Source organism: Alternaria triticimaculans, assembly GCF_023758025.1.
Source record: "Alternaria triticimaculans strain BMP 0046 chromosome Unknown scaffold_13, whole genome shotgun sequence".
Classification (NCBI taxonomy): Eukaryota; Fungi; Ascomycota; class Dothideomycetes; order Pleosporales; family Pleosporaceae; genus Alternaria; species Alternaria triticimaculans.
Genome location: NW_026055970.1, coordinates 803,198 through 829,159, shown reverse-complemented (window position 1 = coordinate 829,159; position 25,962 = coordinate 803,198). Strand labels below are relative to the sequence as shown.

The 25,962-nt window shown below is 54.7% G+C and overlaps 9 protein-coding genes across 9 annotated transcripts; 4 read left to right on the top strand and 5 right to left on the bottom strand.

Annotated features, from left to right (window-relative positions):
* Nucleotides 1–620: 620 nt before the first annotated feature.
* On the top strand, nucleotides 621–2,157 carry J4E78_008161 (uncharacterized protein; the record flags this gene model as incomplete). The annotated part of the gene is made up of 2 exons (XM_049368763.1): nucleotides 621–796; nucleotides 894–2,157. 2 exons carry the CDS (start codon nucleotides 621–623, stop codon nucleotides 2,155–2,157), a joined length of 1,440 nt encoding a protein of 479 aa, XP_049219728.1.
* Nucleotides 2,158–2,926: 769 nt separating this feature from the next.
* Nucleotides 2,927–3,429, bottom strand: J4E78_008160 (uncharacterized protein; the record flags this gene model as incomplete). The annotated part of the gene is made up of 2 exons (XM_049368762.1): nucleotides 2,927–3,047; nucleotides 3,101–3,429. The coding sequence occupies 2 exons, from the start codon at nucleotides 3,427–3,429 to the stop codon at nucleotides 2,927–2,929; spliced, it is 450 nt and encodes a 149-aa protein (XP_049219727.1).
* Nucleotides 3,430–3,781: 352 nt separating this feature from the next.
* J4E78_008159 (uncharacterized protein) lies at nucleotides 3,782–5,988 on the top strand (the record flags this gene model as incomplete). Its single annotated transcript, XM_049368761.1, has 3 exons — nucleotides 3,782–3,855; nucleotides 3,904–4,582; nucleotides 4,636–5,988. 3 exons carry the CDS (start codon nucleotides 3,782–3,784, stop codon nucleotides 5,986–5,988), a joined length of 2,106 nt encoding a protein of 701 aa, XP_049219726.1.
* A 567-nt stretch (nucleotides 5,989–6,555) lies between these two features.
* J4E78_008158 (uncharacterized protein) lies at nucleotides 6,556–6,957 on the top strand (the record flags this gene model as incomplete). The annotated part of the gene is made up of 2 exons (XM_049368760.1): nucleotides 6,556–6,562; nucleotides 6,656–6,957. The coding sequence occupies 2 exons, from the start codon at nucleotides 6,556–6,558 to the stop codon at nucleotides 6,955–6,957; spliced, it is 309 nt and encodes a 102-aa protein (XP_049219725.1).
* Nucleotides 6,958–7,563: 606 nt separating this feature from the next.
* J4E78_008157 (uncharacterized protein) lies at nucleotides 7,564–8,547 on the bottom strand (the record flags this gene model as incomplete). The annotated part of the gene is made up of 3 exons (XM_049368759.1): nucleotides 7,564–8,423; nucleotides 8,449–8,486; nucleotides 8,540–8,547. 3 exons carry the CDS (start codon nucleotides 8,545–8,547, stop codon nucleotides 7,564–7,566), a joined length of 906 nt encoding a protein of 301 aa, XP_049219724.1.
* A 1,890-nt stretch (nucleotides 8,548–10,437) lies between these two features.
* J4E78_008156 (uncharacterized protein) lies at nucleotides 10,438–14,558 on the bottom strand (the record flags this gene model as incomplete). The annotated part of the gene is made up of 3 exons (XM_049368758.1): nucleotides 10,438–11,105; nucleotides 11,152–13,772; nucleotides 14,113–14,558. 3 exons carry the CDS (start codon nucleotides 14,556–14,558, stop codon nucleotides 10,438–10,440), a joined length of 3,735 nt encoding a protein of 1,244 aa, XP_049219723.1.
* A 486-nt stretch (nucleotides 14,559–15,044) lies between these two features.
* Nucleotides 15,045–16,839, top strand: J4E78_008155 (uncharacterized protein; the record flags this gene model as incomplete). The annotated part of the gene is made up of 2 exons (XM_049368757.1): nucleotides 15,045–15,194; nucleotides 15,241–16,839. The coding sequence occupies 2 exons, from the start codon at nucleotides 15,045–15,047 to the stop codon at nucleotides 16,837–16,839; spliced, it is 1,749 nt and encodes a 582-aa protein (XP_049219722.1).
* Nucleotides 16,840–17,154: 315 nt separating this feature from the next.
* On the bottom strand, nucleotides 17,155–18,533 carry CPA1 (Multifunctional pyrimidine synthesis protein CAD; the record flags this gene model as incomplete). Its single annotated transcript, XM_049368756.1, has 2 exons — nucleotides 17,155–18,432; nucleotides 18,483–18,533. 2 exons carry the CDS (start codon nucleotides 18,531–18,533, stop codon nucleotides 17,155–17,157), a joined length of 1,329 nt encoding a protein of 442 aa, XP_049219721.1.
* A 1,413-nt stretch (nucleotides 18,534–19,946) lies between these two features.
* On the bottom strand, nucleotides 19,947–24,882 carry CEL3A (glycoside hydrolase 3; the record flags this gene model as incomplete). Its single annotated transcript, XM_049368755.1, has 9 exons — nucleotides 19,947–20,603; nucleotides 20,656–21,422; nucleotides 21,475–22,008; nucleotides 22,213–22,413; nucleotides 23,483–24,030; nucleotides 24,088–24,311; nucleotides 24,365–24,458; nucleotides 24,505–24,746; nucleotides 24,799–24,882. 9 exons carry the CDS (start codon nucleotides 24,880–24,882, stop codon nucleotides 19,947–19,949), a joined length of 3,351 nt encoding a protein of 1,116 aa, XP_049219720.1.
* Nucleotides 24,883–25,962: the final 1,080 nt, after the last annotated feature.

Sequence of the window (25,962 nt, the reverse complement as noted above, 5' to 3'; positions counted from 1 at the left end):
CGAAGGGCTTGCCATTAAATCTTTTGATGTTCAGAGCCTATCGGTGTTCTTGTGAAGGCTTGTTGTTTATTCGAGATTCGATTGAGGACATGATGTTTAGATACGCGTTTCATTGAGAACTTTGAAGACTTTTGTGTCCGAAACAACTATGAATGAGTTGGGGCGAGGGAGCATTTGTATATTCGGTGCTACGACCCATCCACAGCTGTGAGCCATGGACTGTTGGACGCTAGCACTCGATTGGCCACGTACAGCATGTTGTGACCAACAGTCAACGGACACAGATCGTAGCAATAGCTGCTATGACGGGTAGGCAAGCGGCAGTCGAGCTTCGGGCCTGGGAATGCCGTCAGTCACAGTCTATTGCAAGTGTCAAGCCGCGGGAATGACATGACGCTAGGTCCACTTCCCCCATCGAACCCATGTTCCGCCCCACCAGAGCGCATGCAAGTGCGACCGCGGAACGCGGAGTATCTCGACGCGCCACCCGCCAAACTTCACGCATTTGTTTGCTCACCACGTCCAAAGCCTCAGCCTTCTTTGATCTTTAGCGTGTGCACTGGGCGTTGCAGCTCTCGTATCCATATTCGACATAAAATCAATTCCTCCGCCGACTCATAATGGGCACTTTGACCGCAGACTGCCCACGCCTGGATACACACTGTCCGCACAAGCTTGCCACAAGCTGCCGATTGACTTCTACCCCGAACTGCTGCGCTTGTGCCGACGAAAGAGTCCACTCGCGGACGTATCGCGTCTACATTGACGGCGTGGGCTTCGTGAACCGCGGCACAAGGTGGCAAGGCTATTGCTGGTTCTGTAAAGGTAAACTATCGCGCGATAGGATCTCGAGTTACCAGATCGTGAACTGACTATAGACTAGAATTTTGGAGCAACCGTCTTGCCGCTACCGAACCTCCGCTCGAAATATCCCAGACACGCGTACCCGAGATACCTGATCAGACCGAGTTCTTAGAGCGATGGTGGGAGTTCCACCAGGGCTATCGCATCGTGAAGCTTCCAGATGGGACGGAGCAACGCATGCCTGTGATAGGGGAGCCATTCCGGGAAGTCAGCCCTGGCTTCCTTCCGCGAACATTGGATCAGTTGAGGGCTGGTGTGGAGAACGATGCGAGCAGACCAGAGAACCGACTTCGAAGAAGACGATTAAGCTCTGAAGAGGAGCGACCAGAACAGCCACACCAGAGTCTAGAAGACGCGCTGGATGACCTGCTGCAAGAGACGGAGGAGATGGAGGTTTCGCACACAGAGCCCACGGCACCAGTAGAACCACGAACTTCCGTCACACCACAAATACAGGAAGAGCCGTCAGAGCCCCCACGGCCAATGACACGACGAGAAGCGCAGCAACAAAATCGGCGAGAGCGATTCGCACGCGTATTCGGCTCCCGGGAGGAAGTAGAGCAGGACGACTACGAGTCACCGCTTACACAAATGTACACACGAGCATACGCCCGCCAGCGCCAGGCCGACCAACGAAGAGCCGATGGAACTGAAATCGCACCTCCACTCGATGGTCTATCGCCACAAGATCGACGAGAAATCGAGGAACAGCTACTATGGGGTGTCATGCGAGAGTCGCAGTATTTTGGACAGACTCTAGAGCCAGAAAGCCAAGTCTGGAGTTATGCGCCCCGGCGGCCAAACCTCGAGAACAACGACGTATCCCGCCCAGACCTTGATCTAGAGACAATATTAGCAATGCCCGGCGGTGGGGATGCAGCAACCAGACCTGCAACTGTAGCGTCGGCGCTCGAAATACTATCCAATGTGCGCGCCTCGGCTCTCCTTGAGCCCGGCATGCGCAGTACACGTCTCCAGCACAGGTTCGCTGAAGCGCGCGCATTTTTACGCGTCGACCCTCCGCAGCCAGAACTACCGCTCGTGTCGCTTGACAGCCAGCCTGATCGGCCAGAGCCAAAGACGGACGCGGAAATGACAAAGGTACTCGCGTGCCAGGTGTGCTATCAGCAGCTTGCTGATGTAGCTGTATTGCCCTGCGGGCACATGGTCATGTGTCAGTGGTGCGCTGATGTCGTTGTTCCGGTGAAGCATGGCCATATACCCGTGCGGCCGACGAAGTGTCCCATGTGCAGGAAACAAGTGAAGCAGAGGTTCAAGATACATACTGGATGAGGTGGCTGGATTGATGTCACGATGTAATGAAAGTAATGATCTACAGTGTATATATAGAATTGGATATAGGTATGATCTGTACAAGAAGCCAGCTCCGGTCTGCTAGAACTTGTGACGATCTAGTGTAATGGTACCCATCCACGAGTGTGCTATCTCACTACTGCTTTGCTCTCTAACCTGTCTTCATCGTTGGTCCAGCTGGCATGTTCTCTACCTTTGAGCTACGAAACGCGTAAAACTTGGAGCTTTGTGCGGCGAAGATGGGGACCGATCGTATGTAGATCTCTCTGTAAATCAACGTCGCGTCCCTGATCAGCCTGTGAAACATTGTCATCCACACTCGTGGAGACTAGTCCTGCTCGTGTGGGTTGGAGGATACGCGTCCTTCTCTCGGTCTTTCGTGTTATGTATACATCGTGTCACTTCAGCGAAGTGTACTCGTAGTGATACTCAACTCATGGGTGTGGTGAGGATGTGGAGGAGGGTATTTATGCCATACGAAATGGTGCAAATGCTCAAGGTCCGAGAAGTCGACCATGTAGAATCGACAAGTTCATGGGTGACAAGAGCTGCCCGATCTTTATCGAGATGTTTTCGCCACGACATAGTCGACCATGAGATGCCCACGCAGACGCCCTTCCCTCCAATCAGAGGCAGCAGGGATAGGCACAAGGGCGTGGCTTCGGTTGTGGATGCGCAGGGCGAAGGTATTCGTGATGCTTCGAGAGGCGATGCTAGTATATCTGGCGCATGTGTCCGCGACACGGCTTCAGAGTCCACCGTAGATGGCGAACGAAGACAATATGAGTACTAAGGTGTTGATGACGGCCCAGACAAAGGGTATCCAGGTCGACATTTCGAAGTAGCCCGCCTGATATACGCCTCCAAGTCTGGTGACAGTCAGCAGGCGATCCATATGACTCTTCCCAAAAGTGCCACTCACAGTCCGCCCACAATTGCACCAGCAACAAGTGCTTCAACGCCTCCCACGATGCTGAAGACAGGCAGGGCTATCCATATCAACTTCCAATTGCGCCATTGCACTATGCACGCCCATAGTGCAGTGATAAAGTGGATTCCGCCGACCAGCAGCAGTGTCCAGTATACGGTGAAGCGGAATATGTCATCGGGACGGTATAGGTAGAAGGACTGTGTCGCGCCGGCGGGAAGAGGCCAGTAGAGGGACGGGAAGGGCGGCGTGGTGTAGCCGAGCGGAACCGCCGAGTCGACGCGTTGAATAAAGCTGGGGAATATACGATTAACTACGTTCATGGCCAAGATGTGGGGAACGTGTTGAGGCGAACGTGAATGTTGGGCCATGCACAGGGGGAAGACCGCGGTGAGCACAAGGGTCCAGTTGGGCTTACCTCATCTATGCGGCATGGCTATGGGGCGCTTCGTGTACTGCTGCGCGTAGGACGAGGACCGCAGGATCATACGATATCAGAAGCCGATGTTTTGAAGTTGATGCTTGTGACGTCGATCTCCGAGTGAATGTCAACGGCTAAAGCCCGAGCTTAGCGCAACCTCGGCTGACGCGAGCGATGATCAACACCAGCCATTGTATCTCCAACACCTCCATGCGCATCTTCTGGTAGCCTGTCGCGGGCTTCTCGAGGTCATCATGGTCGTCGATCGCCTCTTATCCACGCTGCTGCGCTCGCTCCAGACATACACAGATCAGCAAGACACGCCGCGGTACGCATCGCGACTCCCTATCCGCAATGCGCATGCTAATGACCACAGGCTCCTGGGAACCGCGTCTTCACTCCTCACCACGCTCGGCAACCCCCACAACCTCAGCCTCCTTACTTCGCACCTCCTTACTGCGCCCGCGCTATGGGACCGTCCCGATGGCGTTCGGACGCCTCTCCGCATGCTCTCCGTCTTTCACTCGGCCGTCACCACCATCATCAACCACCACAACGACGTGCGGCACAACAAAGTAGCTAAGCTTGCGCCAGGGCAGACGCCAATAGGAGGAGGCCTTTCGCTAGATGAATGGATACGCGCTATAGTCGCGGGAGCCGACGACCGGAGCCGCCGATGGAAGCACTTGGTCGTCCTCGCCGGTCTGCTGATCGGTATCGGCAGCCTCGAAGAGCAAGGCATGGACTTGTACTGGGCGTCAGCTATGCGAAAGAGAGTCGAGGCTGCATTGGTGCGCGCGACAAATCTCGCCTTGGTGGAAGTCAGGGAGCGTTCCGAGGCAGACGGATTGGGAGGCCAGACCATAACACTGACGCTCAACCATGCCTTCGGATGCATCGGAGACGTGGAAAGGACACAGCTTGACTACGATCTGCTGCTTCCAGTCCTCATTGGAACGGCATACTACTCGAACGAAGGCTTCCAGTCTGCCTACTTCCTTGGGAGCCTGGATCTCGACGTACGAACAATGCAATCGGGGAAGCTGGACTGGAGTGTAGGTCTTTTCGGAACCTGATACATGCGTGTACGTATACTGACTATGCATAGCCACACTCTAGCTCTTACAGACAAGTCGAGAGCATCATGAACAGGCCCTTGGTATCATCTATGGGTCCCCTCTCACGGCTAATCGCGCACGCTGTCGAGAACGTCAAGAACCCATGGATCATCCAAACAATGATGGACGACCTCGCAAGCTTTTCCCGCGCTCTTACTACACAATGGCGACAGACCAAGTTCTCAGACATCGAGCCGTCCGAGGAGGCAGCAAACCTGGAAGACGACGCGCTTCACAAGACAACTCCGCAGTTGTGGAACCTACTCAAGGCGGCTCTCTTCGCTACTACTATCATTCTGCGAGGCGTATTCACACGAACACTAGCCGACAGAGCGCTCGCTGCAGACGCCATCGCTCCCATGCTAGCATCACAAGCCCTACAAACCCTGCGGCACCTATACTTCATCACCTCCCGACTCGGCCCAGCCTCCTTTTCCCAGCACACCTTTGTCTATCTTACAGCGATAGACATCCTCTCGGCCTACCCCAACCACGCTGATAAGCTCCTCAAAACCATTGCGCCTCAGCACCTTGGCCAAATACCAAGCCACCCACTTGACCGCATACTGGACCTCTACTTTCTCAATACAGCAGAACACTTCACTCTGATTTTGTCGCCAGCCACGAACGAGGATTTGCTTGTCGCGTCGGCGGTACCTTACCTTGCGGCTGGCGAGAACCGCCACATGCTGCCTGTGTTCGAAGCTGCCCATAGTGTCATGCTTGCTGTGCTATCTGCTCCACAATCTGCCGAGATCACAGCAAAACACCTGCCTTTCTACATCGACGCTCTGTTCAGTGTTTTCCCTCACAACCTGTCCCCGCGCCAGTTCCGTCTAGCTTTCAAGACCTTGATGCGTGTCACAGCTCCTCCTTCCACCTTATCGGCAACCCATCCCGATCTCCCAGCCACACTCCTAGAGCTCGTATACCATCGGGCTCTCAACGCTCCTTCGCAGCCACTACCACCGGATTCGGTCGCTTTGGCTCTACAAGGCTCAGACGCACCACCCCCTGCCCTCTCGGAACAGGCAGTGCTCGCTTTGACCCTTATAGATGCCCTGCCTTTCCTTCCTATATACCTGCTGGAGGAGTGGCTGCCTCTATGTGCCGAATTACTCAATCAAATCCATGACGATGAAATGCGGGAGAACGTCAAAGCGCGATACTGGGAAGTGCTGGTCAGCGGCGAGATGGACGCAGAGCGTAGTGGTGTTGCTGTGAATTGGTGGACGACAAGAGGAGGTAGAGAGCGAGTCCTCTACGGAAGAGAAGAACAGTTGGACATGATGAGTGGTGCGCTACCTGTCGAAGAGCGACACGTGCGGGAGAGTAAGCTGTAGGAATATGATACCCCAAATCAAAATGATGCACATTAAGCCTTCGACAGTCTCTGGAAATACCTATCAAATGTACGAACAACACATTGGTGCTGTAACTTCGACAACATTACAGGTCAGATGGTATGCAAACGCCCGTCAGGGTCAGTGCTCTTCTGCACGGAGACAAACAAACGGCTGATACCACACCCCCAATTGAACTCGTCTCACCCTCTTCCAAGTCAAAAACAAACAGCAGTTCGACTCTCCAAACCAAGAGATATGCAGGCCCGCATGATCGACCGCTACGTACCTGATCGCGACAACGCGTACCAACGCAGGTCCGACGCACCACGCTCTTCTTCAACTCTTATCAACCCATCCTTCCAAAGCGCTCCATCACTCTCAAACCCCCACTATACACGCCGACACTCAGGTCAACACACCCCATCCGACGACACACCCACGAAACTCGACACATCACTACCCAAGAACTTCCCCCAACCTCTAACCTGTTTCTTCTGGCACCAAAACGGACGATGCAACAAGCGAGACATAGATTGCGCGTATGCACACTACGACACTGGGTTCATGGCTGGTGCGCCTGTCACTCCACTTGACTGTACATTTCCTCTACCGATCTCCTTACAACAACCTGCTAACTCACGCACAGCATCCAAGCCCCTCGCAGGTAGAAACCTGTCCAATTATAACAAGAGCCTCGATGCTCCACCCCTCGTACCAGATATCCGTAACCGCGAGGTCGCCGTTATGAACCGCGAGATGGAGGTGGAAGAGCAGCAGCGCGCGTTGGCGCGGCGCGAAAGTGTGGTGGAGGGTAGAGAGGGTGCTGTGGAGAGGAGGGAGAGGGAGGTAGAGGAGAGGGAGAGGTTGCTTGAGCGGAGGGAGGCGAATTTGGTGAGGAAGAGGAAGGATGGTAAGGTTTTGGAGAGAAGTGGTAAGAGGATGGAGGAGGGGCTGGGAAGACGCTGAGGAGGTGTATTTGTGTTGTTCGTGAAGGGTGGGGTTGGAATGAGAACTGTAGAAAGTCCATCTTTGGGCTTTGACGTCAGAATTGGGTGGTACGGAAGATGGGGCGTTTTGTACAATGAATGCGTCTGAATACATTACTTGCAGTATGGTTGTAATTTGTCCGTATGTTACAAATATTTTACAAAGTCATTCGTCATATCCTGCTCTGATAGCTCTGGTATTACTCTCACGCCGATACAGGTACTCTTATTCGCTCTGCGATCGTCCTTTGGATCACGCGCCCATTCGTTGTGTTGGACCGGCACTTCGGTTCCTACCATACTGTTCTCGTGGATCCCCTTCCCTTCCCCTTTAATTTCCGTCCACGAAGAACGACGCGTGTTGGTGGAAGGACGCTTGTTGAGACTCAACTGCGTCCGTCGTACGACAGGTGACATCCCGTTGGAGGCTATTGTTCAGCTCTAAATCGCCAGGGCAGGCGCTGATATCATGTCCCCGATCTCAACGGCATTCCTATGCCAGCCCTATCGTCGTGGGTGTGTATCATGACAACTTTGTGGCGCATTGAGTTGGCCGTCTTCTCGCCACTCCTTGTTGTAACCCATCTCAGAAGTAGATGAAAGTCTCGATGCTCTCCGTCCGTCCATCAGACCTCTTCGTATCCTGTAGCACAATGCCCCCCTCTTCATCGACCATGTGCGCATTGCCCGGCTCCCGAATATACCCATCCCTATCCACCCTCGAAGCCATAGTCCCTCTTGACCCCGATGTCCCTGAACTTGCCGACTTCCACCAGGTACCACCACCGCCCTTCTGGATGCTGGCATGTGTCGTGCCTTGGCTGGATCCGCTGTACATACTCGTTGCCACCTTGAAGTAATGCGACAGGAAGACTTTGAGGGCGGGCGCACTCGCGCAGATGGCGCCGAGTTGGATTTCCAGCACGCAGAGTAGCCATGCGGGCCAAGACTCCCAGGTCGAATCGTAAAGGGGGCTGTTGAAGGTGCGCCACACGAAGTAGGAGCGTACGCCTGCGACGATGCAGACGAGGTAACCGAGAGCGAAGATGGCGCCCAGGGCAATCTTTTGGCGACGCGGGATGTGTAGGTTCCAATATAGAATTGTGGGAAGGAACGCGGCGATGGCGTCTTGTACGGCGCTTATTATACTCGCTGATAGAAGGTCTGCTGCTTCATCGATCCAGCAATGGTATGCGTATCCTGTGAGCTGCTTGGTGATATCGAATTGATACCAGAATGCGGTAAACGGTGTGCAGGCTGTGAAGAGGACGATGACGAATGCGATGGAGAAGATGGCGATGGCAACGATGTTTAGCCATGTTGCGATGCGGAAACTCTTCGTTATGGAGCGTGAGTCGAGACGGCGGTAGAAGAGCAGGATGGATATCTTGATCATCCCCCCTGCCACAATGTACAAAGTGTAGAGGGCGAAGGTTACTTGGCGCTCTGGGACGTACTTATCGGGATGGACGTCCCAGATGTGTCGATTGAAATTGTAGCGTTCGGTCGCTAATGTGGTCATTAGTATGAGATGGTAAGGTTTCGCGTGAGTGGCAACGTACCAAGACATGCGGTGACTGTCAGTCCAATTGTTGGGATCTGTGATCAATGTGTTAGTCTTCACACACACAGTTTCAGAGACTGTGGGAGGCTCATACCATTGCAGCCAACATGATCCAGTCATCGACGCCCGAGTTCCTTTGTATAACAGCTCTTGCCCATATTCTTGCTCCCACTACAGCAAGCATAATCGACCCCAGAGTACATGATGTAATGAGAACGGCTTTGGAACGCGTGACGGGATCTTCGTAATTCGGAAGCGGCCAGGCTGCAAAGACTGAGACGGGAGGAAGGAGACCACTCGATCCTTTTCCATTAGGGCTGTATGCCATGTTGGACGTATGGAGGAAGAAAGCCGCGACTAGAGCGTGATAGAGAAAACAAAGTGAGATCGTAGTCCGAAATTAGATGTCAGCACCGGATATTCCGGATGTTTCGCATACAGTGTGGCCACGCCATATACTGGAAAACGAAGAGATCTCGAGTATCAGGATGAAGGGTCCGAGGAAAAAGTAAATAGAGGTAGTTGAAGAACGTTTCTCAGACATCCCACGCCTGTTACGGAAACTCTATTAGCTCAACCGCGGTGAACCCTTGCTATCCTCCACGTCAGCCAGACCCTCCATCGATCTTGCCATGGCACGCCATTTCTCCATACAAAGTTTAGCTATCCCATCGCAAAACCGTCAACAGTAGCAGTGGCGGCGGCGGAGCAAACTAAGGCAGAGTCAGGTACCAAACAGTAGGTCGCTGCATCCTGGGGGGACCGCGGCCGTCCGTCAACGGTGCGGATCCGGAGCATGGCCTAACTCAATAGGACCCTCAAACCAACTTGTTTAGGAAACTGGTATCCGATAGTCACGTCTTCCCGTACAATTGAGTTTATCCAGAGTTTGCGGATTGTTCGGAGAAGCGACGCTCGGCCGGATCGCGTGGCGCGAATCTGCAACCGGCGGCACCGGTATTGGAACTGTTGACTCCCCAACGTGGGAGATGAGAGGGTCGCACGGTGGCTGCATCTTCTGTGGGGAACTGAATCGTGGAGAAGTGAACGATGGATATTTAAGAACGGGATGTACGAAGTAGCGCTAGACGCAGCTTCCAAGTATCGCACCAGCACACGTGGTATCGAGGGACGTGCGTCTTCTCGGCCTGCTTACCGTTCAGGGAGGGAGCTGTCAAAGTTAAACCGCAACATTGTAAGTCGTCAGCGACGTGGACGAACTTTGATTGCTCTCGTGTTCGCAGTTCTCGGCACCCGAGGACTGGAGAGATGAAGAAATCCATGATGATCTGGATGATCCATGATCGAATAGATCGTGCAGCGCATCGCCTAGACCGCGCTAATGCAAGTACCGGCGATCACCGCTGCAGGTCACCAAACTTTAACAACGGTTCAAGGCACGCGTAGATCGCCAGTCTAAAGACTGTTCGTCGCGTCAATGGACCCTTTTGGATATAGCATGGGTGGCGAATGCCGCGGGACCATTTGGTTCTGGAAGTCTTCGAGCCAATGTGTATCTGATTGAGAAACGGGTTTTATAACAACAGTTTGCCAGTAGGAAACACTGACAGGATGAATGTAAAGAAATCCTTGTGCAAAGACGAACGGAGGTTACAAATCCACTCCTGACCTTGATACGACAGTGCGAAACACAAACGAAACAATGCGGCTGAACGCCGTGGTATGACAGATGTACGCCATACAAGCCCACCCGGGCCCCAACGCACCAAACGCCAAGCTAATCACAAAGGGAAAGAGTTGACGCCATCGCCATGCAAGTCTTGCGTATGTTTACAGTTCGAGCTTCGCGACTCATGGGCGTGCTGCAAGCCGTGGAGTGCTTTCTCTCGTACGACCCTCTCCGAGGGCGCTTATAATTGTCCGGCGTTTCCGTGCCTACGTTTGTCGTTCTTTTGCACTTTTTGTACGCGACTTGGAGCGTTCCCGAGTCACGGCGTCTTTCAACGCCTTCAATCGTTCCTCGGTCACACGAATCGCTTCGTCCATCTCCCGCGCCTGCATGTCATGTGGTGCAAGAGGCTTCTGCGTGCCGTCCTCCGGTTGAATGTGTGCCCCCCGGACGGAGCTATGCACTCTGTCCAAAGCAACTCTTTCTTCGAGCCAGTTCCAGAGATCTGACTCTTCGTGACGCCAAATCTCCTCGTACGCAACCTGACGTTGAGCCGTCGACCATTGGTTTGGACCAGTCGCCGTTGATGTACCTCGGAACAGCCAGGTGTACATCAGAAGCGCTCCGAGGATGACGATGATGACTTGCGGAGTGAAAATAGATTCCAGGATATCAGCAAACGGCCCAAGGAGACTGCGCAAAGGCTCCAGTAGCCCCCAATTGCTCTGCTTTGCCTGACTAGTGGGGACGGGAGCGGTGGCAGGCATGGGCGCTTCATCCAGAAGATTGCCCTTGGATCGCCTCTTGCCCTTTCCGCCCTTTCCGGGTACGCGAGCCGGACCGGCTTTTGCCGCGGTCACGGCAGTGCGGAGAGCGGCTGTAAGGGAGGTGGCGTACGACATTTGACCGTCATTCGCGCCTTTCTCGATAGGACCTGGACATGTCAGTATTTTTTCTGCGTCAGAGCAGATACTACTTACCCTTCAACCAACTCTTTCCACTCCACTCCACCGTGAACGTCATGATGAGCCGCGTGCTGTTTCCTGGGCCCCACATCAGACAATACCTTGTCTTCGTGAGGAATATGCTGCCGTTGGGTACATCAGGAGTCGCTGTGCTGCAAAGCACGCTTACGGCTTTGTCCAAATCGTACTGCTCCAGATTCATGGCGATATTACACTTTGTCTGCCGCGGTCCAACGGGTGCGTTAAGCGGCTTGATATAAGAATAGTTGAATGTCTTCATGTCTTCGCCCAGGCCCTTCTTGTCGTCTTCCATTTGCAAGTCCAAGGACTTTTGGTCCTCCACGAGCCATTTGCGCATAAAGACACCAGAAGCTGGACCGAACATCAAGCTATAGACCTTGCCAAGGGGCGCAGGGATTGTCGTGTCGATAAGTAGTTTGTCGTAATGCTGGTCGCTGTCACCACACTCAGTGGGTCCATGAGCTGTTGAGCCAGGGAAGTCTTGTCCAGCAGCGGCAGTGCCATTCGTGGCTACTTTCGCAGCCTCAGCCGTCTCACCACCTCCGCCAAAGGCTTGCGATACCGCGCCGCTCACTTTTCGGGTTGTCTCGCCTGCCACAGAGCCAACTTCGCTACCAGCGATACTACCTTCGCCAGGTTCGGTGAAACTGCCAGTGCCTTCGTCGTCGTCCGCGTCTTCGTCGTACACCTCATCATCCGAATCCTGGATAGAGCCGTCTTCGCTGCCGATGGATTCCGCTTTCTCAGTCTTGTCACCGGTGCCACCGGAACCGTCTAGCGTTACACCGTTGAGGGAAGATTTGAGATTAGGGTGCGAGATTTTCCAGATGCCGATGATTAAGTCGTAGGTAGAGTCTCGTGACAGGAATGACGCGAACACGTTGCGAGCGTGAAGTGTCTGTATGACGATGGCGTTTGGAAAGAGGACAGCTGTGGACTTTTTCTCTACAGACACGACTTCATCAAAGCTGATGACCAAGTTTGTGACCCATCCAAGGATGTTACTGGAGAAGCAAAGATGCCCTTCGGAAACATACAAACGTCCATGGAGCAAGATCTCTTTCTGGAGGGCTGCACTATAGTCCTCGATCAGATAGTCATCCTCGGGCACGCTTTTGAACAGTGCGTGAAAATCCTTGTTTCGCCTAGGGGGTGCAACTGCGAATCCAGTTCCGTTCAGACGGTGACTGTTGAGTGCTGCGCTCGGCGCCAATGTACTTGTACTTGCACTGATGACACCACCCAGAGTATTACCGGTAGTAGCGGAGCTGCCCCTATGCCGTCTCCGTCTGCCACCGCTTATACGACTGCGTATACTGCCTTGACGCTGAATCGACGCTGGCGAGTCGGTTATCTCAGGTTGCCGTGGGGGAGACGCTGCGCCCGTCCCTGATTGACCAGAGACAGCGGTCAACGATCTTGGGCGTTCGCTAGCTATTGATGGAGGCTTCTCTCCTGCGTACGCGGCTAAAACGGCCTGAGCAGCAGCTCGGTCCTCGACCTGGGCCGATGCTTCATCAGCCTTCATGGTGACGCTCGTTGCAGAAGACATTGGGCTGACGTCGTTGCTCTCGGCGATTCCAAGTTGGGCTAAGCTCAAGTTGCCAGATCCCAGTGTTTCAATGGCAGGTCTTCGCTTCTCGGCGCCTTCACTCGCGTTGGTGTCTGCGTTGTCGGGACCGATGACCTCTTCACCACCGTCTGGAGTATCGTCGTCTTCCTTTTGTTGTTGCTGGTTGGGCTTGTTCTTGATGTTTGTGTTGTTTGCAATGGTGTCACCTAAGTTGTTGGCAGCGTTCTGCGCGGCAGAGAAGATGGAAGCGAAGAATCCACCAGGCCCGCCAGGAGATGATGGGAGTACAGCAGTCCCTCCAGGGGTCTTTGCTTCCTCGAGGTGAGGAGTCAGAGGTGGTATTGACGAGTGTGATAGCTTGCTCGGAGGATTTGTGGCTGATCGCGCGCGTCGGTGCGATATCATGTTCCCCGAAGGGGAGACGACTACGTTGGGATTCGAGTTGGTCTTGTCGTGCTTCACAGTGTTCTTGGAACTGGTGGATTCAGTCGGAGAGGAAGGCTTCGGATCGGTTGGGGTGGGTGGTGTTATGAAGGTGGTGGGTGCATCAGATAGATTGGGGGGCGTCGCGGGGAGCGAGGTAACGATGCGCTTCGGGGCGACAGATCTCAGTGAAGGCGTAGATTTTGTTTCCTGCCCTGTGTGTATCTGTGGTGGTGAGGCTTGGATCGGATCATCCAACACCCTCGTCTCGCGCTTCTTTCCTCCAAACAAGGCTCCTAGTCCACCTCCGCTCGTGCTCGGTCGTGCGACGTCAGGGCTAGCACCTGGCTTAGGATTCGGGGACGTAGACCTTTTGTTGGGTGTGAAAGCTTCCTTGAGCTTGCCGACAGGAGACACGCCCCGCTTGTTCGCAGCGACGTTGGTGGAGTTGGCGTTCCGGGCAGCGGGCTCTTGGGTAGAGGCTTGTGAGTCTACGAGAGTGACATTGGTGGAAGTGGTCGAGTCAATCGTTTCGGAAGCGATCAGGGGCGATGACAGCGTCAAGAGGCCAGCATGCGACTGGTGTGGTGAAATGCCAGGACGTTTGAGTGGTGGTGGGCTGCAGCGGGTTAGTCGGAACTGCAGGCCGAGTGGGTACGTATGCGGCAAAGAAATACGAAAGAGGGGCGTAATGAAGAGAAGCGACAAATGGAACAGCGACAGCCAAGGAGTGTACGAGATACGAGGCGATGATGTGGGAGGTGTGATGTGCTAGTGGGGAAGCTGAGGCCAGAACGTATGCCTGTTCGCGGTGGAGTCCATGCGAGCGGCGCCAATGCCACGAGGCAAACCTTGCACGCCGAACTTCAATGGACGCGCAGCAAATGCAAATAATAGAAATAATAGTGCAGCTGAGACAGGGAGGAGAGTGGAGAGCAAAAGGAACGGCTGCGACTTACGCTTCCGGGTCGGAGTCTTCGGTGAGCAGGCTGCTGGCGACGCTCTTGGCCAGGCCCAGCGAGTCGTCGCTCTGGTATGGCTGGCCCATGCTCGGCCGTCTAATTGTAGGAACGGGCGGGACGTCGTCATGGGGGTCGACTTGCGACACGTCGTCCTGGCTGACGGAGCCTCTGCCCTTGGAGCGGCCCTTGAAGAGCGTCGACATGCGCCGGCGGCGGGACGAGGACGCGTCGCTGCGGGCGTCGTCGGAGTTCTGGCGGCTCCTGAAGCGGTCCATGGCGCCGTCGCTCGACTTGCGCAGCAGGTCGTCGTTGCCGTCGCTGCTGGCAATGGAGACGGTCGACGAGTCCGGGCCCTTTGAGTGCGCGCGGGGTGCAGCCAGCGAGTTGTCCTTGTCCTTCTGGCCGAACATGGAGCCAATGCTCCTGCGCCGCTCGGAGGCCATTGTGGGTTGGAGGGTGTGCTATAGAGCGCAGCGCACTATGAGGGAGTAGAGCGTCTCGTTATTGTCTCAGACGCGCATATCGATGTTGCGACGCTGGAGGCCGTGTTTGCTAGGTCGGTTGGGGGGTCGATTACGTAGGAGCGGCTATGGTTCGCGATGCGCTTGGAACGGCACTGGACAGGCTACGGCAGGGTGGCAGCTGCAATGGCAATCATGGTGGACAGCAGCTTGCAGGGCGTGTTTGGAGGGGAGAAGAAGCAAGCTGGCCAGGCATGCGAGCTGAAACCAGGCGGGCGAGCTGCTCGTGTTCTGGTTCCAACGTCTCCAGTAGCTGCGGGTCTTTAGCCCGGTGATCTACTCCGCAGTGACATGGGGGGCCGCCTTCGCATCCCTGTCGACGTGACCGCGACCCTCCACGCACATGTGATGCTGCCTTTATGCACAGCGACTCCATGAACATGTCCACCCCCTGTCTCTGCCACCACCATGGAGTCTGCACATCTCATCCACGCCCACGACCACGCCCGCACCGCCGCGACCGCCACCAGCACCAACAGCGTCGCAACCGCGGGGCAGGAGCATGATCTCGCCGCGACCGCCTTTCACAAGGCCACCCAAGATACCCACGATGCTGAGGTACGTAGTCTGAAGTAGGCTATCCCACACGTCTAAAGCGTTGCAGGCCCTCCGCATCCTCAGTCTCCTCGAAGACCACCACCGCAAGCTCGCCGGCCTGATCAAAGAAGCGCCGCGCAAGGACAAGAAGAAGACGGACGCGGCCAAACAGCCCTCCGACTTGTCCGCCGCCTCTGCCTCGCCAAACACGACGTCGTCGCGAGTCTCTACAGCGACCACAACCTCTCCGACACCCCCGACGTCCCGCCGCCGACTGCCTCAGTCCTCGATAGCCACCAATCTCGCCGAGAAGCGCGGCATCCCCAGCGCGAAGAGAACCACCAGTGGCACGTCAGCAAACATACCCAGCACCACAACCGGCCGGACTGAGCAGCCTTCCACGCCTGTGCGCGATCTACTGGCGCAGCAGTCGCGCAAAGCCGAGTCGAGTGCCACCAGAGACTCAGCGAAGCAGCTGAAAGGCGCCTCCCCACAACCTGCGTCTCCGCCCGCAGAGGACAACTTTAGTCGCTTCTACTCGGCTTTTGGGGGTGTCATATCCGCCATCAGCGCTCCTCTAGCCTTTACGTCCCTTCCCCTCAACCCCTCCGCGCCAACACCTGTGTCGGAGACACCCAGGGAAGAGAAATCGTCCAAGACCAAGTCCCGAACGCACTCTCCAGAAGCATCCAGAACCGTCAAATCCTCAGTACCAGATCTCGCTGCTTTGATAAGCAAGCCGGCACTCCGCGCCCTGAGAGAGGATGGCGCACCCGGGCCCAACGAAAGCTTCTACCTGGTGCCAACATCGAGCGGAGCAGTCACATACGCCAGTATCCTTCGCGATCCGAACGCGCCAAATGCACCGAACACACAGCTCAATGCCATCGACGAAGGATCAGGCTCGCTGAGAGGCAGTTCACACGAAGAGTTTGTCGACGCAAGAGAGAATGTAGGCCCGCCGTCGCCCACCAAAGCACGCCGTCCCCCTTCCCGCGGCAACTCCAGCACATCCGTAACGCCCCAGCGCTCTATTCCAGCCGGCAGAGGCTCAGGCCTCAAGACCATGGAGGAGCTAGCCCTAGAAAACGACACCCTAAAATCAGTCATCGACAAACAAGCCAAGCGCATCCAGATGTGGGAACTCAACTCCCAGAATTCCTTCAACGCCCTCGCACAGTCCTTCCGTGCTCGAGGACCCGGCCGTGGCTCCAGCGATCCCAATGCCCTCGCCCACGCCCTCGCTTCTCAAGGCATCAACACCCTTCAGGCTCTCCCTTCCCCTCCCATACCAGGCCACCCCCAACAGCAACCTACTTCCCCCGGCCAGCCTCCGACATCCGCCCCCGACGCCGACGCAGCGAAACGCATCGCCGAACTCGAAGCTAGGGTTGCCTCGCAAGACGCAAAGTACAACGATTTGTTGAGTGCCAATGAGAAGCTGGCCAAGCAGAACGAAAGGGACAAGCAGGTGTTGAGCAGATATAGAGAACAATGGGAGAAACTAAAGGCGGGCGCGAGGAAGAAGGAGCAGGAAAGGCGGGAGAGGAAGGTCCCGGATGGCAAGGTGGAAGAGTCGATGAAAGAAAGCGTAGCTACCGAGACACAAGGAGAAGGGGAAGGGGAGGAGGATTTGGAGGAGGAGCCTGGGTTTGGAAAGGCTTGAACTCGCACTCCCGGGGAGGTCAAGATGAGAAAGTACATATCAAGATACCCCATGCTATTATAGCTAGTCGAAATAGAATACAGACACAGACACAAACATCACTTTCCACATACCAATCGCGTTCGCATAGTATACATTTCCATGAAAATTGCATTACTACAGAAATACCCAAGGCCTGGTCACGATCCGCCTTTCGACCAGACACGTCTTCCTTGTCAATTTATCCCCCTGTTCCCATAACGCCGCTATAGCTATTCCCCCATAATCCCTAAAACGCAACCAACACATTGCCATCAGACATGGAACCGAACCAGTCTAAGCAGCGGAAGCAACGGGCTTCTGCATGATAGGCTGGTAGGAAGGAGCGACGGGTCCGCCCACCGTAATGTCCTGGTTTTCCATACCCGCTGCGTGACCCTCAAAGTCTGGCGCATCGGGGTGGCAACCAACGCGCTCCTTGCTCAGCAAGTCTACAAGAAGAGCGCTGGGCTTGTTGCTCTTGTCAGAGAACTGGTTGTTCTTGTACTGTGCCACGTTCTCCATGTACTTGTCGAAGAGGTACGCAGAGTCAAGAGGACCGCCCTTGGCTTCGGGATGGAACTGGGCACTGAAGATGGGACGCGAGTTGTGGATCAGACCCTCGTTGGACTGGTCGTTGAGGTTGGTGAAGTACTCCCTCCATTCGCTGGACAAGGTAGTTGGGTCGACCGCGTATCCGTGGTTCTGCGAAGTGATGTGGCACTTGCCGGTGGTGAGGTCGAGAGCCGGGATGTTGTGAGCACGGTTACCGTACTTGAGCTTGATGGTCTTTGCACCGGCAGCAAGGGCGATGAGCTGGTGACCCATGCAGATGCCCATGATGGGGATCTGGGAGGTCTCGAACAGCTTGCGGAGGTTGTGGACCGTGGTAGTGCAGTGAGTTGGGTCACCAGGGCCGTTGGAGATGAAGACACCATCGAAGTGGTGGGCGACCTTGTGGATGGGGTAGTCGAAGGGGAAGCAGGTGACGCTGGCACCGCGAGAGACAAGACTGCGGAGGATGTTCTCCTTGACACCACAGTCGATCAGGGCTACGTGCATGTCGCCCAGGGAAGAGCTGACGTGGAAGGGAGCCTTCGTCGATACACGACGCACGAGGTTGATAGCCTCAGGGTCAATGTATGCCTCGTCTTCATCAGCATCGTACTCTTCACCGATCGAGATGCGAGCAAGAGAAGAACCCTGCTCACGGAGGTATGTTACAACCTCACGCGTGTCAACGCCGGAGATGGCGGGGACACCCTCTCGAGCACACCATTGTGCGAGTGACTCTACAGCAGTCCAGTGGCTGTGCTTCAGAGCATAGTCCTGGACGACAATGCCAGAGGCTTGGATGTGTGGGGATTCGAAGTATCGGAGCAAGCCGTGCTCGTCGCGGGCGTTGGAGGGGACGCCGTAGTTGCCGATCAGCGGTTGTGTGAAGACAAGGATCTGGCCACGGTAGGAGGGGTCGGTCATGGACTCGGGGTAACCGACGAGAGAAGTTGTGAAGACGGCTTCACCGGATATGTTCGTCTTGGCTCCGAAAGACTTGCCTTCGAAGATGGGACCGTTCTAGCCAGCTGTTAGTGATGTGCCGAGATCTGCAGTATGACTCAACGCACCTTGATGGTGAAGGTAGCGGGCTCGTTGGAGACAGCTGTAGCCCTGCGCATGCTGGGAGTAGGAATGGCACGTTGTGTGTTTCCTTCCACAGTAGCGAGGCAGCGTGCCTGTACACGGTTCTGTGTCATTCGTCCCAGGAACCCTGCGGACCGCATGGTGGAAGGCTTGATCATTTGCGACAACATGATGAGCGGAGATGTGAGGAGATGTAGTGATTCCTTTGGTGGCAGCTTGGGTAGGCGTTCAGTTTACTGAGGCCTTCCACAGGTGGTCTGCAGATAGAGTCAGTCTGACGCTCACGACGCGTCTAGCTACGGGCGACATCGTACCTGACAGGTAATCCTAAGACGCTCAATTAGCCACAGTCATGATAGAAAGATCGAAGAAAAAAATCAAGAGACGAATGCATCGATCGTCAAGCCACCAAGAGGCAGAAAGGCCGGCGGTGAATTGACGGTGTGCGATGCAGGTCCCGATAAGGGCTCATCAACCATGGCAGTAGTGACATACCTGGGAAGTGAAGACTGTCGGGGCAGCTTTCATAAGCGCGGTAGTAGAGCCAGTCGAGGTCCAAAGGGGCTGCCTATCTGAGGCGAAGCTTGACGTGCTAGCTTTGAAGGTGTTGAGTTTGCGTGAGGTGAGGATGGAGAGTAATCGGAGGGGCTTTTCTGCCCCAGCACCAGAATCGCGCTAAGGCGCAATGACACGCACCTGCGCCAATGACAACCTTTACAATATACTTTCGGTCACGATAACGATAGGTCGCAAAGTTTCTTCAACACAGGATCCATATACTATGACAAACGTCCGGGGGAACTGGACGATGAATGCCGGCCCCGCTATCAGGTCTCTTTGAGCCTTACCTGGCTACCGCGTAGCGTGCGCTGTCCTCTAGTACAGTCGCGAGAGTCTGGTAAAGGTTGTGTCTTACCGTCCATAATTGAGGCTACACGAATACTCACATCAATATATATTCTAGGCCAAGTAATACATTGGCTTCAGGATCGTTGTAAGAGGTGTTGGTAGTCGTCTCGCCATTGCGCCTTCAAGCTTGACCACCACCTGGCGTAGGGTATGACGAGCATTTTTCATCTAATGTGGCGTCTTATCTTGTCGATCGCAACCTGAAAGTGTTCTCCGGGGAGGATTTTATGGTATCCGCACGCAAATGAGGACTGACTGTCACAATTTTGCTTTGTCCCGATATCGGCAGCATGACGATCGAAAGCTTCAAAATGTGCCGAACATGTCTCCGCACATCCGCTGAATCCGCATGTCAACCCCTAAAAAGCACACAACTTGGATTCCCTGAAAGTGGCTTTTTCTGAATTCATAGCGGTGGGGTTATAGCAACAACGGTAATCACCGATTTCTTCTTCCTAAACAATTTCTGTATTCCTACTTGACTATTGATCACAGTGGAAGCACTTTCTTCAGCCAGCTTGGCCTTCTAGATCACATCGCTAAACAGTGATCTTACCTGTCAGCCTCACATCCCTGGAACTCGATCCTACAAAGATCTTGTACTCTCCAGTCGCAACGCTCCACTTCCTGGTCTTCTCATCCCAAAAGCTCATATCCCTTCTCCTCAGCTTGAAAGTAGCAGTTCCGCTCGCGCCAGCTGCCAACTTGAGCTTCGCAAAACCTCTCAATTGCTTGGGAGGCGAATTGGTCGACGCAGGGTAGCCGAGATACAATTGCGGAACTTCTGCACCTGCAACACCACCGGAGTTGCTGATCTTGGCTGTGATGGTTGCGACCGTCTCGAAGAGATCGACAGGGCCGCCGGGACCCTTGGCACCGGTTGCGGGACCAGCCGAGGGCTTGCCTGAGACGCTGAGGTCGGAGTAGGTGAAGTTGGTGTAAGAGAGACCGAAGCCAAACTCGAATCTGGGTGTAATGTTCTGCTGGTCAAAACGACGGTAGTCGATGAAGAGGTCCCAGTTCTTGTCGTCGCCCCTGGCAATGGTGGTGCCGTAGTCTGATTCCTTCTTCGCAATGGTGTAGGGAAGCTTGCCGCTTGGCGAGGCAGCGCCGTAGAGGATGTCAACGAGACCGTTTCCGGATTCCTGACCTGGCAGGCCTGCCCAAACAACAGCTACTACGTTCGGGTTCTCGATCTACGCAAGTTAGTGGATGTCTTACGTGCATTTCGGGAGTTGGATTTCTTACCCATTGTTCCATGATGACGGGGCCGACACTGTGGACCACGACAACGGTCTTCTTGTTGACGGCAGCAACTGCCTTGACCAACTCGTTTCCGTTGTGCCACGGGTCCAGGTTAGTCCGGTCGCCAGCGTTGCCCTCGACAGTGATGTAGCCCTCGCCACCATCGCTGTTGATGCACACGACAGCTACATCGGCGTTTTGAGCTGCGCTAGCTCCCTGTTGCGCGTTGTCATTTGGTGAAGAGGTGATGGTCGTGCCGTCTTTCTGGGCTTGTGTCTTCATGGCATCGAGAGGAGCGATGAGGTAGGGGAACTCTACTGATCCAGAGCCCCAACCCATAGCTAGCGTGCCGTCGTTGCATCCGCGATCAACGCATGCGTTAGCTCCCTTGGGCGCAACGATGCTGTCACTTCCGATGACAGCAATGCTCTTGGGCTTCTTGAAGGGTAGTGTAGCGTTCGTGTTCTTCAACAAGACGATACCATCGCGAGCCGTAGCACGTACATTTGTCTTGTGGTTGCCACCGACCTGACGAGTGCCGATGTTCCAGGAGCTAAAGGTGGCATTGGGATAACCCTTGTCCTGACCAAGGAGGTACCAGGAAGAGAGTACGCGCTTGACCATGTCATCGAGGCGAGATTGTTGAACCTGCTTCTTGTCGATAGCGGACTGAAGTTGTGGGCCCCAGAAGACGTTGCCCCCACTGAAGTCGGTGCCGGGCATGGTCATGTCCATTCCTCCGTTTGCACTACCAGTCGTCGTGTGTTGGGCTAAATGAGGTCAGTTTGTGAAACACATTTGAAGAGTGTGCAGATGACCTACCATTCCAGTCACTCATGATGTATCCACGATGGCCAAGCTCGTCCTTCAAGAGCTTGTTCATCACGCCATCGCTCTCGCAGGCCCAAGTTCCGTTGACCTTGTTGTAACTGCACATAAAGGCCGCAACGTTGCTGTGGACAGCATCCATGAATGGCCACACGTAAAGCTCGCGAAGCACCCGATCCGACACATCTGAGCTCATAGTCTCTCGGTTGAGCTCTTGTTCGTTCACGATCCAGTGCTTAGCTGTCGCCTGAACACCGGATTCTTGCATACCCTCAATGGTCTCTGCCATCATAATGCCTTGGAGGTAGGGATCGGAACCGAATCCTTCCCAGTTTCGGCCACCGTTGGCAAACTTTCCGAGAGGTCCAGCTGAAGGCCCGAGCTGGACGTGGACGCCCAGCTCCTTTGCTTCAGCACCAAGGAAGGCGCCGCGTTCACGAATGAGATCGAGGTCCCAGGTGCTGGCGGCATGGATAGCTGCACTGAATGCAGTTACACCTTGGATGTAGCGAACGCCGAGGGGTCCATCTTGAGGCTGTTAGTAAGAACCCTGTTTCGAATGTACACATGCAGTGAGCAGGCGTTGAAAAGTGGGTTCGACGTGACCTGGCCACGCTCCAAGTTCCAAGCACCGAAGTCGCTGAACACAACATATTCGTAGGGTCACAGCATCTTGACTCCGATGCCACAAACCACGGGTCGGCTCGAAAGTAGTGAGACATATTTGCTTACCTTGCAGACAGAGCGACGGATATCCAATCGAGGCAGCCGGTTTGGTGTTGCCAACGCAGTTACCGTTCTGCCAGCCAACACCCGTAACGATGCCGATCTTCTCGCTCTGTGATAGTTTGGCAAGAGCAGCAGTCGCTTTCGCATGGGCATCGTCCCAGTTTCCGACGGCACGCTTCGAAGAAAGTAATTCGGACGGAATGGCTGCATATGTTAGTAGTGAACACGTAGTTGCATGTATCATAGATGTAGGTACCTGAGGCTTGCGACAACGCAGCCGTAGCGAGCACAGGAAGAATAAAAGAACGCATCGTGCTCGAAATCTCAACGGTCTAAAAGCTGTACAGGAATCCGTATGAACCGCGAACAATTACTCGGGCATGTCTCCTATTAAATACCCGCGGATCGTCCATGCTGCGCAACGCACAAGCCCGAGACTGTTGTTTTTCGTCAAAATTGGCCCTTGGCGAAATGCCAGCATCCAGCACGGTAACCCCAGACCCCAAGAAACTTACAAGCCGCATGACGTGTGATGTAGAGGGGTGATCGTTGAATTAGATGAGACGGTGAGAGGGAGTAAATGGAGGCGGGCCGTTGACCCAGGGTCTACAGCCGGTGACTAGGGTCAGCCGCGAATCAAACTTCGGAACACTGCATCACAAGCGGACGTTGCCCCGATAAACAATTACTGCACCCTTGATATTCGCAGTGGACGTTGTGGGGAACATGCGGCTCAGTCGTGTGATGGTTAATGAACTGCTTAGGTGAACTAGTCTGATCAAGTGATGGTCTCTGGTATTCGCTAACCCGAGGACCCTAGTAATACAGGACGCTACATGGCGCCCAAGGGCTTAGCACAAACTTACTGCAATAGGAGTGAAGTTTCTTAATTGCAGGCCTTCAAGGGTCAATTGCTTGAACGGCCTTGTACACTTAGCCTTTGCGCATTGTGGTGTGGAGCTTCCGTGCTTCCACTCGCCCTGCCTGTGCTGGCATCGCGGAAAAGTAGCGTATGCCTCAACGTACAACATGCTTTCCAGTCTAAATCTCCTGTCAGCACTGCAAAAATTGTATGCATGTCTCAGACACCTACATGACTACAAAGTTGGCATCATGTCAAGATATTCGCCTGTTATAGCACTCTGCCTGTCGTCACAAGGCCTGCGCATTTGGTGCCAAGCCTGACGTTTGGCGGGTGCTGAGTCATTTGTCGCTTGAAATTGTAAGACTTTTACCAGACATAAAGATCCTCAGGAGTAGTCTGCGTATTCACAGTCATCGTCCAGTCGTAAGCAGTATGCGCACGATGGCCTTTCTTCTGTACACTTCCGTCGTCTCTGCTTGCAATTAAGACAGCCGTTTTTGGAACGCTTCTTGTTGTTCAACACTTCATACTGACAGGTCCATAGTCCTCGTCGGCACTGGTTGCACGTCGGTTTCGCCTCGTTGCATTTGATCTTCTTTCCGCGACAGCGGATGCAAGCTTTGCCAGGAGCAGGTAGCGACGGCGGAGACGATTGACTGACAGGCGCCTTTTTCCTCGATTTGGTGGGTGATGCAGGCGATTTGGCATTCTTGCTCTTCTTGGTGGGTGGTTTCCGCACAGTCCTAGGAGAGGCCACGGCACCACTTCCCTTGCGCCTCTTCTTCGTCGATGAACTTGGAGCTTCCGGAGACGTTGACATGTTCATATCTGGGTCCCCGAAGTCGTTGTCTGCTTCAACAACATTCTTTTTACTACGTTTTCTTTTGCGCGGTTCCTTTTCTTCCGTAGCAGCGGCAGTGGGAGCAACGCCGTTATCTGTGGCTAAGGCAGGTAGGCTATTAGAAGTTAGTTTGGATGTCGCTCAACCAGTGTCTTTTGCTGCCCCAACGTACCCGGCATCAATCTCGCGGGTGGTATGGATAGGATTATGCTTATACACAACATTTATGGCCTCTCTCTTGAGTGAGAATTTGATGTGTATTGCGCCTCCGCAGTCGTAGGTCGGCAGCACAGCCGGCCCCTGCTTGCTGACTCCAGCCTCGTCGTCGTCGCTATCGTGAGACCTTTCTTTCTTGAGGTTGCTTTTGCGGTTCTGGACGCTGTCTTGGCAAACATACTACCATCGTCAGCCACAACGAGGAACTGGTTATTATTTTGGCAGTGCCTTACCTTGAGCCTGGCACCATCACCGCCTTCTTTACTCTGCGCAGAGCGCTCGGAGTACTTGAAACCATCGGTATCCTGAATGGCTTCGATGATGGATCTATCGTGCATAAGCGAACATAGTGCAGATATGTGGGCTCAAGTACCTCGCTATTGCTCGCTGCACCTTGAGCCTGTCTTTGCCATCAATATCACGACACAGCGCATACTCGGCAGCAATGCTCTGAAGGTGGTCGGCTGGTTGTATGAGCGCGTCAAGGCTCGGCTGCTGCGTCACGGGGATGGTGATGGTTGAGGCTGTCGCAAAAATGAACTCGGTCACCACGTCTGTGGGAATGAAGCTGGCTGCGTTCTTGTCCAGCTCATTGCGCAGAGCTCCCTCCAGTGACTGTTACATGACAGTTTAGCTACGTCGATACAGATTGCGAAGATGATATTACTTCGAGCGTAGGACAGCGGTAGTAGACATCGGGACTCAGCCCCTTGTGAAATCGAAGATCCAATTCGTCTTCGAGGTCATCCATGGCAGCACTGGCATAGGATAGATTGAGGCGCGACGGCTAAGTGATGTGCGGCGCCGCTCTCGTGCGTGATGCAACCGTGAGATGAGACGAATAGAGACAGATGGGGAGGGAGCGCCCTAGCTCCCGGGAGACGAGGTTGTTCCGTGCCGAGGCGAGATGCTGATTGGGCGAGCCGGGGTCTGCCAAGGTTGCCCTGCAGCATTCTAAGATTCGACTCAATCGGCAATGGGTCAAGCTGCACCTGGCTCGCATGTCGCGTGAATGAGCTGTCTGTGGGCGAGTACATAGGGGTGCGCGCTTATGGCAATATACCAGCTTTGGCCGAAGCCAGCGGAGGTGTGTTGTAAAGAAGGGCTGCCGATCCTGGACGTGTTGTGTGCTACTACGGATGATTTATTACAGGCCGACTTCTTGCGCAAACACCGCCAGACCATGCTATTAGAGGACGATCAGCCACGTTGTCCATGTGCACGGTTCGTTCCCAAATCTGGGGCTCACTGAGCTTGTCCGGGATCTCGCTGGGCCATACGAGCATGCACGCTGGCATCAGAGGCAGCGTGTATTCACAGTCGTGCCTCGCTGCGTCTATCAAGCCAATGTCGGGCGGTGTTGGTTGGTGGGGTCGTGTCTGCGGCGCTGCAGCAATGGGTCTGCCACGCGTTGGGTCAGTCCAAGGCGCCCCAGGTCTGGCCAGCAGAGGCCGCAAAATAGGGCTTGAAATTGTGCAGCCGTACATAATAAGCCGTCTCCGAGCTACGGGCGGGAGCCGATGCAAGGCTATGATAACAGCCCTAGGCCGCTTTCACTGATTGGCGTCTTCCAGCTCAAGGGATTCGGCTGCCGTAGCTAGAGCGCAACCTCACTCACGCCCTCCAAACGTCCCGTCGCCCTCTGTGAACTCGCCTCGTCGCTGGCTGCTGCTGCGCCTGTACTGTCCTTGTCCGGTCGCGTGCCTCGTCGCTAGCACTGCCTCAATCGCTCGCCGCATTGTCCGCCCACCGGCTCACCAGAACCTGGACCAAGTCTAACGGGTGGTGTTTCACGCTCCAACCCACGTAGCACCCGCCGCCGCCGCCGTCT